Below are 16,853 nucleotides of genomic sequence, written 5' to 3'. Positions count from 1 at the left end.
AAAAAAAAAAAAAAAAAAAAAAAAAACAAACACCTTACCATCAAAGCTACTTCATTGGTCTTACCTTAAAGGAAATTATTTTCCAAGAAAAGTTTGCCCAAAACCAACCACACTTTATGATACAACTGAGATACTTTAAAAGTTAATGATACAAATATAAGAGTGTCTATATGTTAAGCAGTGACACACTCTTTATTCATAAAGCCATATGTGTGTAGAGATATATGCGGTGTGTATGTATAGCCATACATACACTGTGGCATAGAGACAGACATTCTCTTTCGAAGGTAAATAAAACAAAACAGAAACACAACGCAAGGAAAGCAAAACAAAAAACACAACAGAAAAGAAAACAAATGCACAATGAATAAAGACGACCATGGCCCACAAACTTCCCTTTGTATATTTGGAAATGAAATTTAACTCAAAAAGTTTATGTAAGATTCTAGTAATAAAAATTTGAAGAACTGACCTCACAGTAAGCAGCGGGTAGACATAAAATACTGTCCTCTTGTAATCCTTCCATCTATGTAATTAAAATGGGCACTCAATGGATCATTTAGATAACTTCATCCATTTTTATAAGCATAAACCAATTTTTTTCTTAACATTGCAAAACAATTTGGCTTTATTTAGCTTTTAATTAAAAGTAAAATATCTTAAGGAAATTCCTAGACAACATCTATCATTCACTAGCAAGTTAAATACATACTCTATCCCTTTAATCGAGGTTTTTGTTGTTGTTGTTGTTTTTTTGGTGAAAGAAAAACTGCACAAATCTCACAGACATGCGGCGGCTACACACCTCCACCAAGTATCACGTAAGGCATTCTAAGCAGTGCTGTTAGGTTTATTTGTTAACGTACAGTAAAGTAACGGCAGAGAAATCAAAGCAATTGATACGTCAATGTCATGCAGTATTTTAGACATCCTTTAAAACTTCCGTTATCAGCATTCAAGTGGAGTTTGCTTAAAATCCACAAGAATCCACTTATGTTCCCTTACTGGATACATTTCAAAAAATTATATTATCATAAACTTCATTAATCAAATCTGCCCGGTGTCCTGCTCTCTAGTACCCCCGCCCCCTTCCTCTTCGAACATTAAAAAAAAATAAACAAAACAAAAAAACTGACAACTGGTCAGGCTCCTGCAATTTGGGTGGGGGGCTCACCTGCAATGCCCGCTGCTCCCGGCTGAGCTGACTGGAATCGGCGTACAGTTCGGTAGTGACACACTTGAACCGGTCACCCACGTAACCAGCAGAGTTGGCGATTCTCTTTGCCAGCTTAGATGGCTTTGGTTTCAGAACTTTGCCATCAGTTGATTCTGCCTCATCGGCTCCATCTTTGGTATAAGTGGGGGTGGCATCCACGCTTGGTGGGGCACCGCCCACGCAAAATGGTTTGGGTTCCTCTTGGGTTTTCCCGAAAGTGACCGCGGGGCCATCGCTCCCCGGGGTCGGCTCCAGGAACGGAGTGGAGACCGGCATTGCCAGGTTCTCCTTGTTGGTTCCCGCTGGAACATTCTCCTTGCTTAAGTTGAAAACTGACTGGCCCGGGGCCTGTTTGAAAGCATAGGTGTCGTGGAAGTCATTGATGCGCCCCAGCTCGTCTCTGAGTGTGACGAAATCCCGGTGAGGCTGCAGGGCCGGCTCAGCTGGGGGTTTGCTGGGCTCAGCGCTCTGGCCAACACTCTCAGCTGTGAAGCCAGGTTTGGACGTGTTGGCTTCAGTTTTTGCATCAGGCTCTTCCCGGAGGAGGTCTACATAGACAAGCTTGTCACTCTTGACGACGGTCTTCCCTTGATTCCAGCTAGGGCTGGGCTTGAGGTTCTTGTCTGTGGGGACTTCTGGATGTAACTTGGTGCCACTAGCTTCGAGTATCTCGGAAAACCGGTTTCGGAGGCTTGGGTCCTCGTAGCGGGCCCTCTCATGGGACCGGGACCTCCTCTCCGGTTTCTCCTCTTTAGTGATCTCGATGGGTGTGTGAGGTATCAACATGGGATGCACCATGCCCAACCCCAGCGCGTCCTGGTAGGTCACGAACTCCGGCCGGCCCGTGGGCAGCCCGTAGGGCAGTCCAGGCTTTGGGGCGAGGTGCCCAGGAAAGAGACTGCCGCTGGGCAGCAACACTGGGTGAGGGTAGACAGGGCCTTTGCCATGCAAGGAGAGGGGACTTATGGCAATGCCTTCGGGTGCTGGGTAAGGGAGGTAACTCCTGGGGTAGGGAATTGGCGGGGACCTGAACGCCTCATTTGGAGAGAGAAATATCGAGCTTGGTGGGAGGCCGTTCTCATTTGCTTTGAAGCTTGGCTCTGGGTTGCTGGCTTTGGCGCCCTTGCTGCCTGTGCTGCCGCTATGCTTGGCAGGCGTGGTCGGGGGCTGGCCCACGTGCTGGATGACAGACGGCGTGGTGTCCACGGAGCCCCTGCTGGTCTTGCTGCCATCGGCAGTGGCGTTTGGGGCTGGAGATGCAGAGGCTGGGCGGCCAGCGCTGGACACTGAGCTGGACACATTATTGACCACGGTGTCGGTGGCGCCCATGCGAGGACACGAAGAACTGCGCTGCTGCGGGAGGGCCCAGTCCAAGGCCTTGTTCTTCAGCGGCAGGCCTTTGCCATTGTTCTCTTCGTTAGGACTTGGCCCAGGCACCACCCAGGACGAGGGAGCCGTGCTAATGATCTCAGATCTATAGATAGCACAGCCGTTTCCTGGAGGAGATAGTGTTTCTTTCGGAATCTCACTTCCGGAAAGCACTAGGCCACTTCCAGCTCTGCTGTGAACCAGGACCGTGGGTGCCATCTTCTTCATGTGGTCAGCTTTGGAAGTGTCTACATCCACCACTTTAGAAGACAAGTCTAGTGGCTTATCGGTGACGTCTTTGGTAACCGTCTGCTTCTCCAACAGAGGAGGTGAGCTGCCATCCTTTCTCTCCTGACCCGCTGTTTTCCGAGTGTGCCCAGGAACTGGCTGGGTGCTTTCGGCTCCCTCTGGAGCCTTTGGATACTTGCTGCTGCAGAGTCTGGCCGCGGGAAACTCACTGCTGACCGTCATGTATGGCTTTGACAGGGTGACAGAGGGTGAGTTGGAGATCCGGGCATAGTGCTTGTGGAATTCAGAGTAGGTGTCCGCAGTAGGCTGGGAGGGAAGGTGGACTCGGGGTGAAGGCCGAGGCGAGGGGGGCAACAGGAGAGCCGTGTCCCCTGGCAGGCCGCTGGTGACCGCCTTGGCGGAGGGCACCCTAGGCTGTTTACTGTTCTGGATGTGGGGGTATGAGTGAGAATCGACCGGGTTTCCAGGACTGACACCCATCTTCCAGGGCAGGCTTTTGTCTGTGCAGTGGACCAGAGGCGGGATGGCTGGAGAGGCGGAAGGCGTCGAGAGCCTCATGGGAGAAGCCAGGGACGATGGGATGTGGGGACTGACGTAGTGAGGTGGCGGCAGGTAGAGAAATCGCTCCCCGTTGGTGCAGACTGGCGAATATAGCGGCTGGGCCAGGCCGTACGACTGCTGAGGTAGCAAGGCCTTGTACATGTTCAGGGAATACTTATTTGGCGAGTCAAGGAAAGGGTAGATGGCTGGCGTGGCCCCCTCCATGTAGGGATTGACCCAGGGCAGCCGCAGGTAACTAGCACCATTGATGTTGAGCGGGCTCTGTTTGTCACTGGCAGGCCTGTCTAAGCCCAGAGTTTCTGCCGTGGGGACAGCACTTTTTTGTATTCCTGGTGGTGTTTTGTATATAGCACTGAAGCCATTCGGGGGCTTTCCAGAGACAGTGGAGGCCTCCACCGTCTCGGGTGTATTCGGTTTGAACTGCATCTCTGGGTTTCTTTCGGAAGAAAACCCCAGACCGCCTAGAGTGGTTGTGGCAGCCTCCCGCCCTTTCTCTGAGCCCAGTCCACACAAGCTAGAATAGACGATGTTTCCGGGGACACGCAGTCCTTCCCGGATCAGGCCAGTGCGGTCCATGCTCAGCGCTGCCAGGCCATCAATCCGATGGGCCGTGGTTGCGTCCACCTTCACACAAGAAGAACATGGGTGTTACCGAGGATGTGCCTCCAAAGCAGCCCATCCCAAAAAGAAACCACAGACTAGCTCAGTAGGATATCAGCCTCAAGATTTGAGTGGAAAGGGTTAAAAAAGCAAGGCTTCACAAGGTCTGTGCCCCCCTCCCCCCTTATCCAGCACCCTCCTCTGCCTGCCTTCTCACCTTTGTCCGACTAGTATCCTGGAAGCACGTAAAATGATCCCTTTAGACTTGAGGCCCCTGCATTAATTCAGTCATCTATTAACTCTGGAAAATCCACCTTCTCAGCAAAAATTCTTCGCTGCAACTGAGGTGGTACCAACTCCACTGCTCTCAGCACTGACCTTGTGGGGTACAGATCTCAGACTCACCCTCCCTGGGTCCAGTCAGGATGGGGTGGGGTGATGTTCACTGGGGCTTTCCCAGATGTGGGGAGGCATTATTTAACATAACAAAAAAACCCCAATCTTTCAGGGGGACAGCAAGGAACAGAAGACTTGAGCTCTCATTTCGAAATCAATAAAGAGGCCATGGGTCAAACTGCAGTTGTGTCTTTCGACTTCTTCTCCCTGGTGTCTGAAGATGGCTCTGTTTCATATTTTACTGGGAAGGTAAATCCTCAGGGTCTACTTGGAGGCTAGAAATTTATCCAGCTGGGAGTGCCGGTGGGGCACATAGCTTATCAAGGAAAAGGTGGTATGGACCCCACCAGTCACCAGGGTACGAGGGCATAAATGGCAAGTGCAGCCAAGAAAGCAAGCCAGGAAGAAACTGGGTGAAGCCTTGTCCCACTGCCTAGGCTTTCTCCAGCAGTCCCCCAAAGGCCCTTTAATGGTATGCAAATGAATGCACGATTGATTACAGATCACTGATACTCAGATAGCACATCAACAGAAGCCATTAATCTCTTACCACGTTGTGGTTCAAGGGATTTTCTTCCCTTAGTTCCAGTCTGGCCTTTGAAGCGTCACCATCATTTACGGGAATTTTCCTATTTAAAAGGACATACCAACTTCATGAAAGCATTCCTTATTTAATATATCTTTCATAGATTACCCCAGAACAGGCCAGTTTCTAAAAACTCTATTTTCCCAACTGCCCTTAAAAAAAAAAAATCCTCCCTCATGGACCACATTGAAAGTTATCCCCGAATGGTGATTCAATGGGATTGGGAAAAAAACCAAAGCAAGGCAAGGGAACAGGGATGCGAAATCACAAATACATCCCTGAGTTGGGTAAGGTAGAAATTCTGCACAACTATGTCTCCTTCACGACTGTTTCTCCACACAGGCTGGGCAGGGCTGTCTGGGCCCTGCAGTCCGAGCAGACCCTTATAAGCTCTACCTGAGGACAGGCGTGTGGGTACAACGGCCAAAGCCAAAGGGGCAGACCTGGAGACTAAAGTCTATGGACCAGCCATGTCAACCATTTCTGTGTTACCCAGGAGGAGAGGTTCTCAAAACTTTTCCCCAAATAAAGTTAGGCACCATGTCCTAAGAAACTGGTTTCCATGGTGATAATAAAGCCATATTTGACGGCCTTTATCAAAATGATGGGGGATACACACAAATATACAAATGTTAGCCACTCCAGAGGAGGCCACACATCTGTGCCAGGCTGTTGCGGCTGCCCTGAGACTTGTTATCAGAGAGCATCGATAAAGAAAGTGCTTGGTGCCAACTTCCAAATCCCCAGGATAAAATCGCTGACAAATGGCAGAGCAAAGTTTCATCATTACCCCGAAGAGCAGCTTCAATTATCTACTGCTTAGCTGCCTCTACCCCACACTCCCAAATTACTGATTAGGAAGCATAACAGAGCTGTTGGGTGACTGAAACCAGGAGCCGGTGGCCTCGCCAGATAGGCGGCAGAGGATCCGGAGAAACCCTGGGCTTCCATGAAGTGAAGGGTGGCTTTTGCCCCATTTATTACTGAGCAAACTATTTGTTTTAAAAGCACATCGAATGCCGATCCACCTGGGCCCACACTCCTGACATTTAGAGTTAAAGCAGCATATAGACTGGGATTAATTCTCCTTCATAAATATGAAATAATAAATTAAGGACGAAAGAGCACTGAAAGGCCGCTTTAGGGGCTAATCTCTTAAAGGGCGGCAATGCTTCGCTGAGCCGGGTTGCCTGTTAAAACTGTAAATCAAGGGCTGCCAGCTAGGCAGGAGATCTCTCCCCACCACCCCCCTTTGGGCCCACTCTGACTGTGAGGAGGTTAAGGGGGGCTCTGCTTAGGAGCCCCAGGGAAGGACCCGCATGCTCCCCAGGCCTCAGCCAGATCCACGCATTCACCTGTCGTCAGTGATCCCACACATGCGGACCCTCTCGCTGTTCATCCAGCTGTGAACGTTCCCATACAGGGGGGTTGCTGAAAGCATGTCGTCTTCTTGGATGGCAGCTTTTCTTCAGGCGTCTAGTCTGTTTAACAACAACAAAAAAAATCCCAGGAGGTTGAATAAAAAAGAGGGAATGAGAGAGACCCCGTTTCTAGGCAAATTCATACGGAGTGTGGAATGCACACCCGGGAAGGCAGAGCCTGCTTGGATGTTCTACAGACAGCTGGGAGTGAAGGCGTATGCCAGACCCAGGGGTTCCGAGGAAGGGGATGGAACTTCCCTGGCAGGAGGCGCCGGGGATGTGGAGCGCCCAGCACCTTGGGGCCCCATCAGTCAAGGTACAGCACATGGCACCCTACATCTGCCATTCTCCCTTCCCCTTTCCCAGCCTTTGGAGAACACACTTGCATAGAAAGTGGCCGGTGGGGGATCCCGCGGAGCCCCACACTGATTCTTCTTGGGGCTGAAAGGATGGGGGAGAGGAGGTCGGAGGTGGTGGGGGCAGAATAAAAGGCACAGCAATCCAGTGCGGCAGCCCAAACTACGACTCATTTCCAGGGCTGTGGTGTGCACGACTTACAGGTGGAGGGTTAAAGTGTCAGTGGGCTGGCAAGCCACCCCACCCAAGCCCTAGATTAGATTAAGCCCCAAACCCGGGTGGTTTTGCCTGGGTGGTTTGGCCTGGGAGCTGCAGAGGGAGGCGGCTGAGTAATTCAATGACGCCTGCTCGCTGGGGACAAAAATCATTAGCGAGTGCAGAAGTCTTAGCAGCCCGGGCTGTTGGGCTCCGGCTGCAAGCCGTTGGCACTCGGGGAGCGGGCAAAAGCCACCCATTTCCCATCCACTGGGAAGGAGGGAGGGGGAGGCGGCACCTTCCCCCCTCCTTACCTTCTCTGCCCACCACCCCCACCCACATCACATTCTAGTTTGCTGCATGAGTGAAGGGTCAGGACAAGCTGCATTTTATTAACAGGATTATCACGGCGCGTGATTTATCCTCGTGCAGGATTTTAATTGCTCTTTGGAGGTTGAGCCGTTTCTTTTGACTGCGCTTCAGCCCATATCCTGCTGTTAAATGCTGGGTTAATAAGTAGGGGAGCCTTTAATGCCTGGGACCGATGGCCCTCGGCAATTCCCCCAGCTCGCACGCTGCCTTGTCCAGGCACCCCCCAGCCACAGCCTCTGTACACCGGGACCCAAACCTGAGTGTGAAATCCCTGGTGTGCAGCTCATGGGGGAACTTTTCTTTCTCCTCCCTCACACCCACCCACAGTTTCCGAAAGCCCAAATGTTCCCTAAGTCGACACATTTCCTTTGTTAGCAGGAAAAAATATGCAAATGATTGCTTTTACACTTTAGCACAGGGAGCTGACTGCCAGGTCGGTTGGGTGGGAGCCACTAGGACCGGGGAGCACCTGGGAGACCCCAATCCCAAAGCCAGGCTATCCCTCTGCATTTCTTTGTCCTAACTCGGGCTTTTGTCCACCAGCATCCCTCATCGGCCCCTATACATAGAACACCGTCTGTTAATCGAGAGCCACACGCGCACACACCACGCATAGTTAGAGCTCAACAATAAAGCTGGGAGAGAGAGAGCAATCTCCCCATGTGTCCAGCCTGGTGGGATCCTGGAAAGGCTATTTGTCTAGAAAGTGTTCCTTTCTTCAGGCAGGCTGGGACATTTCCCGGGGGCTGGCTACAGTGCCCCAAAGACAGACTCAGTCGGATGCAGGAATTGAGGAAGGTTCTGTGGGGGTTCACAGGCCGTTCTTCTGTGTTCCGAACATGCACATCAAACTGGGGGTAGGCCACCACGAGAGAAGGCTCACTCAACAGTGTGTCCCCTCTCTAACCCCTGCCACCCTTTCTAACAAAAGGAAGACAGGTCTCAATCTAGAAGTTGGAACAACATTCCTCCGTGCAAGTGTCCTGGGCATATGGCTGCCACAGGAGGGCCATGCCATGCCATTCCCTGGCTGCGTGTCATGATGAAATTCGGATCTTACACCAAAGGGTCCCTCTATCAAACCCTTAAGAAAAGGATGAGGGGAGTTACACCAGCTGCCTCCTAAGAGCTTCTGTTAGTTGTCACCTGGGGACAAGGACCTCTGAGCACCTGACTGAGGAAATAGGAAGGCTGTTGCCACAATCACCCTACTGAGCCCTTCCCCCACCCCCAGGGCCTGCAGCCCCCCCATCCCCCACCCCCAGGGCCTGCAGCCCCCTTCCCTTGAAAGGGTTTTTCTTTGGAAAGGGCAGCCTGAATTTAGCGGGTGAGGTGGACAGAGTTTAGAAGGGACAACCTGGGATCAAAGCTTCTCCCCTGCTCCAGATCTCGTCTGGTTTTCAGTATTAATACTGCACAGATAAATAACACCCCGCGTCAGAATGAAGTGTTCTGACCAGCACAGGATCAGATGGAGGGCTGAGGCCCAGAGCATGATCCAGGGTCACAGATGTGGGGGTGAGAGGGAGAAGGGTGAGGCCCAGTATTGGATCCTGCTGACTACACCTACACACACACACACACACACACACACACCACTCTCTCTCTCGCTCTCTTATAATCTTTAGCTGCCCCATGAACTTTTTGTGAACTGTTTAAAAGTGGAGGTCTGTTGAACAAACAGCGGCGCCACTGCCAGCCATAATTTCATTGCAACGAGCTAAAGAGTTTTAACTCTTCAGGTTCCTGGCCAAAGATGGAGCTGGGTGGAAAGGGCCAATGAGCCAGGGCCCTGCCCGGTGCGAGGCCCTTCTCCAGAGTGACAGCCCACATCCTGGGCAAAGGCCAGACTGCTTACAGCCCCCATCACTGAAGGATGCCCCCCTCATCTCTCTGGGATGGAGAACCGACGGAGGGGATCTTGGGGGTAAGGGACACACAGACAGGGCCAGACAGGCAGTCATGCTCACCCCACTCCACTTTTAGAAAGGGCTACTGAAATTGTTGGAGAGATGGGGTCTTTCTTTTTAACTGAGGAAAAGTTCTTCAAAAGTGACTTCCCTGACCCTTGGCTGTGGGTCACAGTGAAGGGGGCAAACGATGTGATTTGGATGACAAACAGAGCAGAGGCTGTGCTGCTATATATAAGATGTGCATTCCCCCTTATTTCTCAATGACCACCCCACCCCACCCTGGCCTGGTCTTCCACAGGCAGGCTATGCTTCTGGCAGTGCCAGGATGTGTGAAGTCAGTCATGAAAAGCACTTTACAAGCACCAACCTGTTTCCAGTGCAAGCTGCTAAGCTATACCTTGGCTCTGGGTTTTAACCCTTTTTTCCAGCAGAGGAGAGAAGGGGGCAAGGATGCCGGAGAGGGATAAAGAGGGAAGGTGGCCCAGAGAAGGGGTCAGCCCAGGAGACAAGAGTGTCTGGTTTCTGGAAGAAGAGACAGGAATTGTGGTGGCTGCCCGCTGAACACCCAGCCCTTGGAGAGACAAAACAGCCACCCCGCATGGAGGTCTCTGGCTTTGCCCCTGAGTGCAAGCACAGGAGAGCTTGAGTCTCCCTCGACAGATTTGGGCCCTCATCTGCTTTAGGAGTCAAGTTATGATTACCTCCAGCCTGGCCTGGACACTGGGGAGAAGCGCCTGATTGGCAGAAAGAGGTCAGAGGGACTACGATTAGGAGCTGTCACCCCCACTTTGGCACCCTTGAGTGGGGGCACCTTGGCACTCTGTGAAAAGACACGTGGGGGAACACGGGCCCTGAGCTGCACCCCACCACCAGTGGTCTGCCAAGTCCTGCCATGAAGATACTATTATGTGCCAAGGAAAAGGAGAGAACTTGTTTTTTTCCCCCCTTTAAGGCCGAGTTCCCCTGGCAGACAACAGACAGGGTGTAAAGGAAGGAGCCGTGGTTGTTGAGAGGCCAGCCTGAGTGCAGGGAGGGGGGCAGCGCTGGGCCACTCTTGGCACCTCTCCTTTCTCTCCACCCGGCTCCTCCTGGCACCGGGCCACTTTCCACTGCCTCCGCCCTCGAGGTGACGGATGGATTGGTTCAAGTCTGCACATCAAGCTTGTCAAGTGGCACTGACAAAATGTGAAGCAGCACCACCATACTGGCCCCACTCCATGCCACCACCTCCAGGGCCCCTTCCCAGGGCCTCGCTCACTAGGCACCCCTTAACCCATCAGTCAGTGGCCAAGGAGGCCTGGATAGGTTTGGGGGGGCACCTGGTCCAGAAGACTGAGTGGACATCAGGGACCCCAGGCAGCACCGTGTGCCAGGGTCGTCTGTGGGCTGGGGACCTTTGTGGGACAGGGACTCCCTCAGTGCGTGGCCGGTTCTCCAAGGAGGATGCATTGAGAGCACAATCACCACTGCCTTCCCGCTCTGTCGTTCACAGCCTGTCTCTGGGCAGGTGGCTGAACCTCTTCAGTCTCGGTGCCCTCATCTGTAAATATTTGGCACCCTGTTTTCCAGAGGATTAAACTGCACTCAGGACTTGAGTTCTGCCTGGCAATAGCTGGTGCAGGCCCCATCTAATGCCATTAAGCAGCATCTAACTCCACTACACATACTATGTAACAAACAAACCCCCAGAATGGCTGCGTGGTTCCTTTGTGGCAGTGGGGAGACTGAGGAAGGGACACAGAGGGGCCAGGGAGGGGTGACCTTCAGCAGGGCAAGGGGCTTTCATGGAAGCTCGCAGAACAGGAGCCCCTCCTCAGGCTGCTCCAAGCCCAGACTGAGTCACCCACAGGCACTTCTCTATGGGTGTCAAGGAAGGGAGGAGTGAACAACTTTCTATTTTAGGATGGGGGGCTGCTTGGATGTGGGAGCTGAGAAAAAGTGGTCCAGGGTGTGAGGCATTGGGGTGAGTCCTCCTGGGCTATTTTCCCCAGTGTGTGTAACAGTGGGGAGAGAGGAACCCCAAGGATGCCTCCCAGGTCAGGGGAAGGTTGCAGGTTTCCAGAGGTATGGTGGAAGGAAGTCGCTGGCTGGGTCCTCCAGCCTGTACAGGGATGCTGAATTTGGGCTGAGGGGGAATGGGAGGAGTGATCTGCCTGCCAAGGTGTTATCTCGCCGTGCACCGTGCACCCTGCAAGCCTCCCGGGGCATCCCCACTCCTGCCCCAGGTTTTGTATTTGTAACAGACAGCACTGCTGAGGGCTAGCAATGGGGAGTAGGGGGTGGGGATAACGAGAAACTCGCGGCAGGCCCTGACCTGCAGCTCCCAGCACCTTCCCCGCCTTCCCCCAGGGCGCCGGGGATAGAGCCACTCCGGGCAGTGAGGAGTGAACTTGGCCAGCAGCAGCAGCGGCGGGTGGTGGGGGAGGGGCGCCCCCTCCCGCGTCTTGCCCCGAACGGTTGGCAACAAAGGGATTTTCTCTCCCACCGCACACACACCCCGTGCGCCTGCGGGCTCCTCACAGCTCCTCTGCCAGGTCCCCGCGCGGGGCAGTGGCCAGCACACAACCCTGCCCTCGGCCCCCGCCCGACCTTCCAGGAACTCCATCTCTCTCCACTAGCCCTCGGAGACCCCGCTTCACACCTCGCCTGTGCGCATCTCTGGGCTCTCCCTTTCCCAGGCGCCTGCCGCCTGCCACTGAATCTCGACAAAAAGCAACTTTGGGTGGGCACACGGAGAACCCAGAATGTGCGGTGGAGCTCACCAGGGGACCGAGCACTGGAGACCCCTGCGGCCATCGTCCTGGGCTCCCTTTGGCCAGTCTGGAGTGTTGCACTCCATGGATGCTTCCCCCCCATCTCCCCTGATTGAAAGATGCAAGCCAAGTGTAGCCAACTGTAAAAGGGGGCTGGGGGCTTGAGGAAGGGGGAGGGCACCAGCAAGGATCAACCTGGAGAGCTGCTGCCAAACCAGGAGTGCTGCCCACCACACACTCCCTTTCCCACACAGCAGAGCCATGCCCGCCCCTACCCCGTCGGCTTGCGGAACTTCCCCTTCTCCCCTGACGCCATGCCTTGGGTTTTTGTCCCTTTCACTTTCTTTCACGGTGGTGCCACACACAACAACCACGTGTGTATGCAAGGGGGGCCCCACTTGGAAGCGGGTGTCCCCCCACAGGAGGCAGCAGCCCAGGACAGGAAACCTAGGCTGAACGCAATCAATCATCCTTATTCCTCTCCTTCTGCCAACCCACACCCCTCCTCCGCCCCACACCCCCTCCAGTGGGGTCCCTACAGGGCTGGGTTCCCAGCTGGAGTCTCCCCCAACCTGGAGGCAAATGCAGAAGAACCGATCCATAAGGCTATTAACAGCAGCTATCATTAGTACACACAGGAAGCACAAAGGAACTTTTTACGAATAAAAGATGCAGAAAACACAGGGTCCTGCAGTCTGCACCCGGATTCCCTGCTGATTGTGTGCCGCCTGGGAGTCCTGGGAAGACTGGGGATGAGGGTCAGGGGAGGACAGGGTCTCCCACTTTCTTAACAAGGAACAATAGGAACCCCATGTCTGCTACTCAATCTTGGAACCAGAACACCCCAAACAAAGCTGTGGGAAAACTGCAGTAGACATGGGGGCCCGTGAATTTTTGTAGCTGTTCAGAGCTTAATTACTCCTCCTTGATCCGTGGGACTAGACACGACACCGCCAAGGTTAAAATGCCCCGAACAGCGCCGAGCAGATGTGAGCGAGCTGGCAGACGCGCAAATGAGGCCTGCCTCGGAGCACGATAACAAGTGACTAATACATTGCATATCGTTGAAAGAAAATTATTTTTCTCTAATTTGCATTTGCTTGGGGAAAAAAAAAAAAAGCCAACCAGAGTCCCTCCTCACAAGCACGAGTCTAATCCTGGAAATACAGCCCGGCTGCTTTAAGAGAGCTGGAAGGAGGGAAAGACTGCCAGTGTTTTGGCGTTGCAGGCTTGTTTATCTTTCCGCCTTTCCTCCGAGGCGAAACTCGTTTTGCAAGCAACATTCCTACAGAAAATGGCACACGTCATAAAAAGAGACCAATTTATAGAACTGGCACCGAAGTTCATGTATCATTCCAGAAGTATCTCCCAGCTCCCCACTAGGGAACCCAACTAGATGTAGAAGTCCACATTATAACTCCAGGCAGGGTGGGGGGGTAAGGTTTGAGGTGGGAGGGGGGATGAAATCATCATTTGCAGATATCCTGAAAGCTGTACACCCAGGGGGCCAAGTCACACAGAAGGTCAGGATATAGAATTAAGTCAGCTCTGAATGATCCTCCAGAGAGCCCCGAAGGCTTCAAACTTGAGGCTGGGGTGGGGGGAGCGGTTTTTACACTCAGCTGGCCCCAGGACAGCCCAGGGGCAGGCCCAGCCTCCTGACCATCCATGCCCCTTGCCAGCTTGGGCCCCAGGACTGGCCCCTGGGGGGGGAGTACGGGGACGGGGGGGGGGGGAGATGGCCGCCACCCACCAACTGTTCTGCCTCCCACCCTGGCGCCTCCCTGCACTGCCTGGCAGAGGACCAGGAACTCAGAGAAGGCCTGTGGCTGTGGGCATCTATCTAGTTGATTAAGTCACAGAGTGGGTGGCGCTGTGGGCTGACCTGAAGACAGTGGCGTCCTACAGCTTAGAGGCAAGTGCACTCTTAAAAAAAACACGGGAAGGCAAAGGGACGTGGGTAATCCAAAGCTTTGGGTCCTGAACCTACACACTAGTGTTGCCAATCCAGGAAACAGGGCCCAGTGCATAGAACACAGCAGCCGCCTGTCTCTCAAACTTGTCTGAATAACAAGGCCATTTCAGAGGAAGAACAACAGCCTTCAGAGCCTCTGCAATTTCCAGAAAGCCTTCAGTTAATAATACATTCTTTCCAACAGGCTTGCTTTAGGGTGGAAAGTTATTTTCCCAAATCTTAACAACCCGGTCACAAGCCGCTGAGGCCCCAGGCCCGAGGCAACCCCTCCAGACAGCTGACACTCATGACCCTTCGGGCCTTCTCCTGCCACCTCTGCCTAACAAGTTCCCTAAACCACAAAACACCAACCAGCGTGCCTGTCCACCCAGGTCCCGGAGCCAGAGGGCCATGTGTCCGCTGGGTGGGGAAGGGGCGCCGCCACCAAGGGTTGTCTCGCCTTGCGTCCGAGGACGCCCTGGCCAGCAAGTGGCGGCCACCTCTGCGGCTTTCCGTGGGCCTGCATAGTGCGCGCTTTGTGTGAGCGCCGGGGAGGCACAGCGCTGCCCGTGCACCAACAGCTGTCACATTATTTGCACTCGCTGTAAACAGCCTTCACATTCCCCCCTTACCACATAGTTAAAACCAGACTAACAATCCACAGTTAGAGATCAAACCAACAACAGCAGTATTGTGTCTGCCTTCGCTGCCTTCGCACCAAGCCCAGCAGCTGGCAGGTTTCTCCGGAACAAGGGACCCCCTCCTCCCCCCAACCCCTCCGGGCTCCAGCCCAGGCTGGCCAAGACAGTGCTGCGTGTGTCGCTGCTGATTGTTAAAGCAAGAGAACACAGCCATTTCGAGCAGAGTTCGGTGGGGTTCACCGCCTCTCTCTCTTGAGTTTCCTCCTCCAGCTAGTGGCTCGGGGCAGCCCCCCACCCATCTCCTCCTCAGGGAATAAAGGTTGTTCAGACTCCCAGACTCTGCTCAGCAAAGCGTGGGCCAGCCTGGGGTCCTGCAGCCCTCTCTACTGTGTCCCAGAGGAAACGCAGCTTGGCTCCGTCTGCAGCTCACAGCCCCCTTGTGTTTCTGGAAAACTGTCCAAGCCCCTGAATCCTGACTGGTCGCCCCACTGATCAGAATGTCTCCTTTATGATTTTTGGTTAAGTCGAACATTTCCATAATCGTCATTATTAGCGCAAATTACACGCCTAATCGGTCCTTAAACAGATTTTAATTAAATAATCATACAAGGCTCATTTTATGACTTAAGAAAGGCATTACTTTTCGTTATAAACTTTCTACCAGGATATAGAATAAGGATAGCATACAAATACTTAGTCTCTGAAAAGCACCAATAACTGATGGGCAGCGTACTGGGAGGGCAGACCCGGCCTCACACCTGGAATCGAAGTGCAGACTAGACACACCACATCTGCCCAACTTTCCTTCTCCAAAGCATAACTTTGTCTTCTCTTTGGGGCCAGACGAAAGGAACCCCAAATGCTCCTTTTGTCCCTGCCCGTCTAGAGCCCACTCCTCACCACCCTCATCTGTTTTCCACCCCTCAGTCCGCTGAGAGCCACGGTGGAAAGCAGGCAGGCTGTGCTTGTTAAATGCTGTGTAAAATGCTGTTAATAAAATAATAAATACAAAGGATGGAGGCTGCTGGTTCCATGGGTGTTTTGACTGGAAATGCCTTGGCACTTGTCATGTGTTTATGGGAGGGCAGACAACTCTAGGATTTACATAGTTTGGACATTTCTGTACTTCATTTATTCTTTCTTAAATGACGTAGGCCTAGAGCTATTTCAAGTTTGCCTTTGTACAGAACTGTTAAATGCCTAAGAGTTTCTCCAATTAAACCAAGTTTTAAATCAGACCCAAGGCTGGAACGGACTGACTCGCCCCACTCCACCCCTCAGCCCGAGGCTGCAGAAAACAAACAGACCCTCCACAACAATCCCCTGGCCTTGCTCTCCCCACCTTCACCACCTACCCCCTCCACGGAGAGGGGGGGGCGGGGCGGCGCACCTAGGGTAAAGGTTAAGGTGTCTTCAGAATTACAGGCAAGGTCCTGGCTACACACTCTGGAAAACACTGCAGTTGGGCACATCCTGGCCATACTCTAACCTCTAAAATAGTGAGCTAAGATGGGGGGAAAACTGCTGGCCTGGTAAAACCCACTGTTCGCAAAACAATGTCAGCAAAGGCTGGGAGGCATTCTTTAGAGAGGGACCAGGGATTCATGCCTACTGAAGCTCTTTCAGCACAAAGGCTTTTAGGGGAAGAAGGGAAAAGGGGGGTTGGGGTGGGGGAGAGAAAGGGAGGGCTCCTGTTTCAGAGCAGGCATCCCCAGAGAGTCAAGAACCAAGTGTAGCTTCAATCAAATGCTGACTTCCCCTCTGGGAGTCGAGTAGGAAACCTGATCACAGTAGCTTACTACCGGCCTGGATCCATACAGGTCTGGTTTTCTTCTTATGCTAGTAATTTTTTTAAATACATATCGATATAAAAGAAGCAATCCCTGGCAGACTTTATTGAAAACCACACTGAGACCTCATAACATCCGGACTTAATCCCTATCAAACAAACCACAGCACCTCTGGCCTCTACAGCGGCCAGACCCTCTCACCTCTTCCCACCAGGTCTCTCGTCCAGCTGCTGCTGTTCCCTCCCCCAAAAGAATGAGGGGAGGACTAGCCAAAGAGCACCTAGATACTGGTTCTGGAATCAATTCCTAACCATAAAAATGATCCCACTCTGGCGAGGGGGGGGAAGAAAAAAAAAAACCAGCCTTTTCATATGGAATCCTTTAAAGCCCAGAATGTAAAGAACTGTAACAAAGAGAAAGAGGAACCCACCAAGGCAGACCTGGAGAAAAAGCCTCAGGAACACCCTTGGAGGGGAGCTTA

General features: G+C 52.8%; 1 protein-coding gene across 8 annotated transcripts in view; it reads right to left on the bottom strand.

Moving 5' to 3' along the window:
* The window catches only part of BCOR (BCL6 corepressor), a 45,123-nt gene that overhangs the window by 19,741 nt on the left and 8,529 nt on the right, over positions 1–16,853 (bottom strand). For 5 of the 8 annotated variants that reach the window (XM_040266359.1, XM_040266363.1, XM_040266361.1 and 2 more), the window contains exons 2-5: positions 6,332–6,457; positions 4,941–5,019; positions 1,175–4,018; positions 473–526 (exon numbers count right to left, since the gene is read on the bottom strand). In XM_040266359.1, coding sequence (XP_040122293.1) covers positions 473–526; positions 1,175–4,018; positions 4,941–5,019; positions 6,332–6,417 — 3,063 coding nt within the window. In that variant the 5' untranslated portion in view covers positions 6,418–6,457. The remainder of the gene's footprint in view (positions 1–472; positions 527–1,174; positions 4,019–4,940; positions 5,020–6,331; positions 6,458–16,853) is intronic. The other 3 variants (XM_040266362.1, XM_040266365.1, XM_040266366.1) reach the window with 1 other exon arrangement.

Source organism: Oryx dammah, unplaced genomic scaffold, assembly GCF_014754425.2.
Source record: "Oryx dammah isolate SB20612 unplaced genomic scaffold, SCBI_Odam_1.1 HiC_scaffold_23, whole genome shotgun sequence".
In the NCBI taxonomy this organism is placed as follows: Eukaryota; Metazoa; Chordata; class Mammalia; order Artiodactyla; family Bovidae; genus Oryx; species Oryx dammah.
This window is presented reverse-complemented; position numbering and strand designations above follow the sequence as displayed.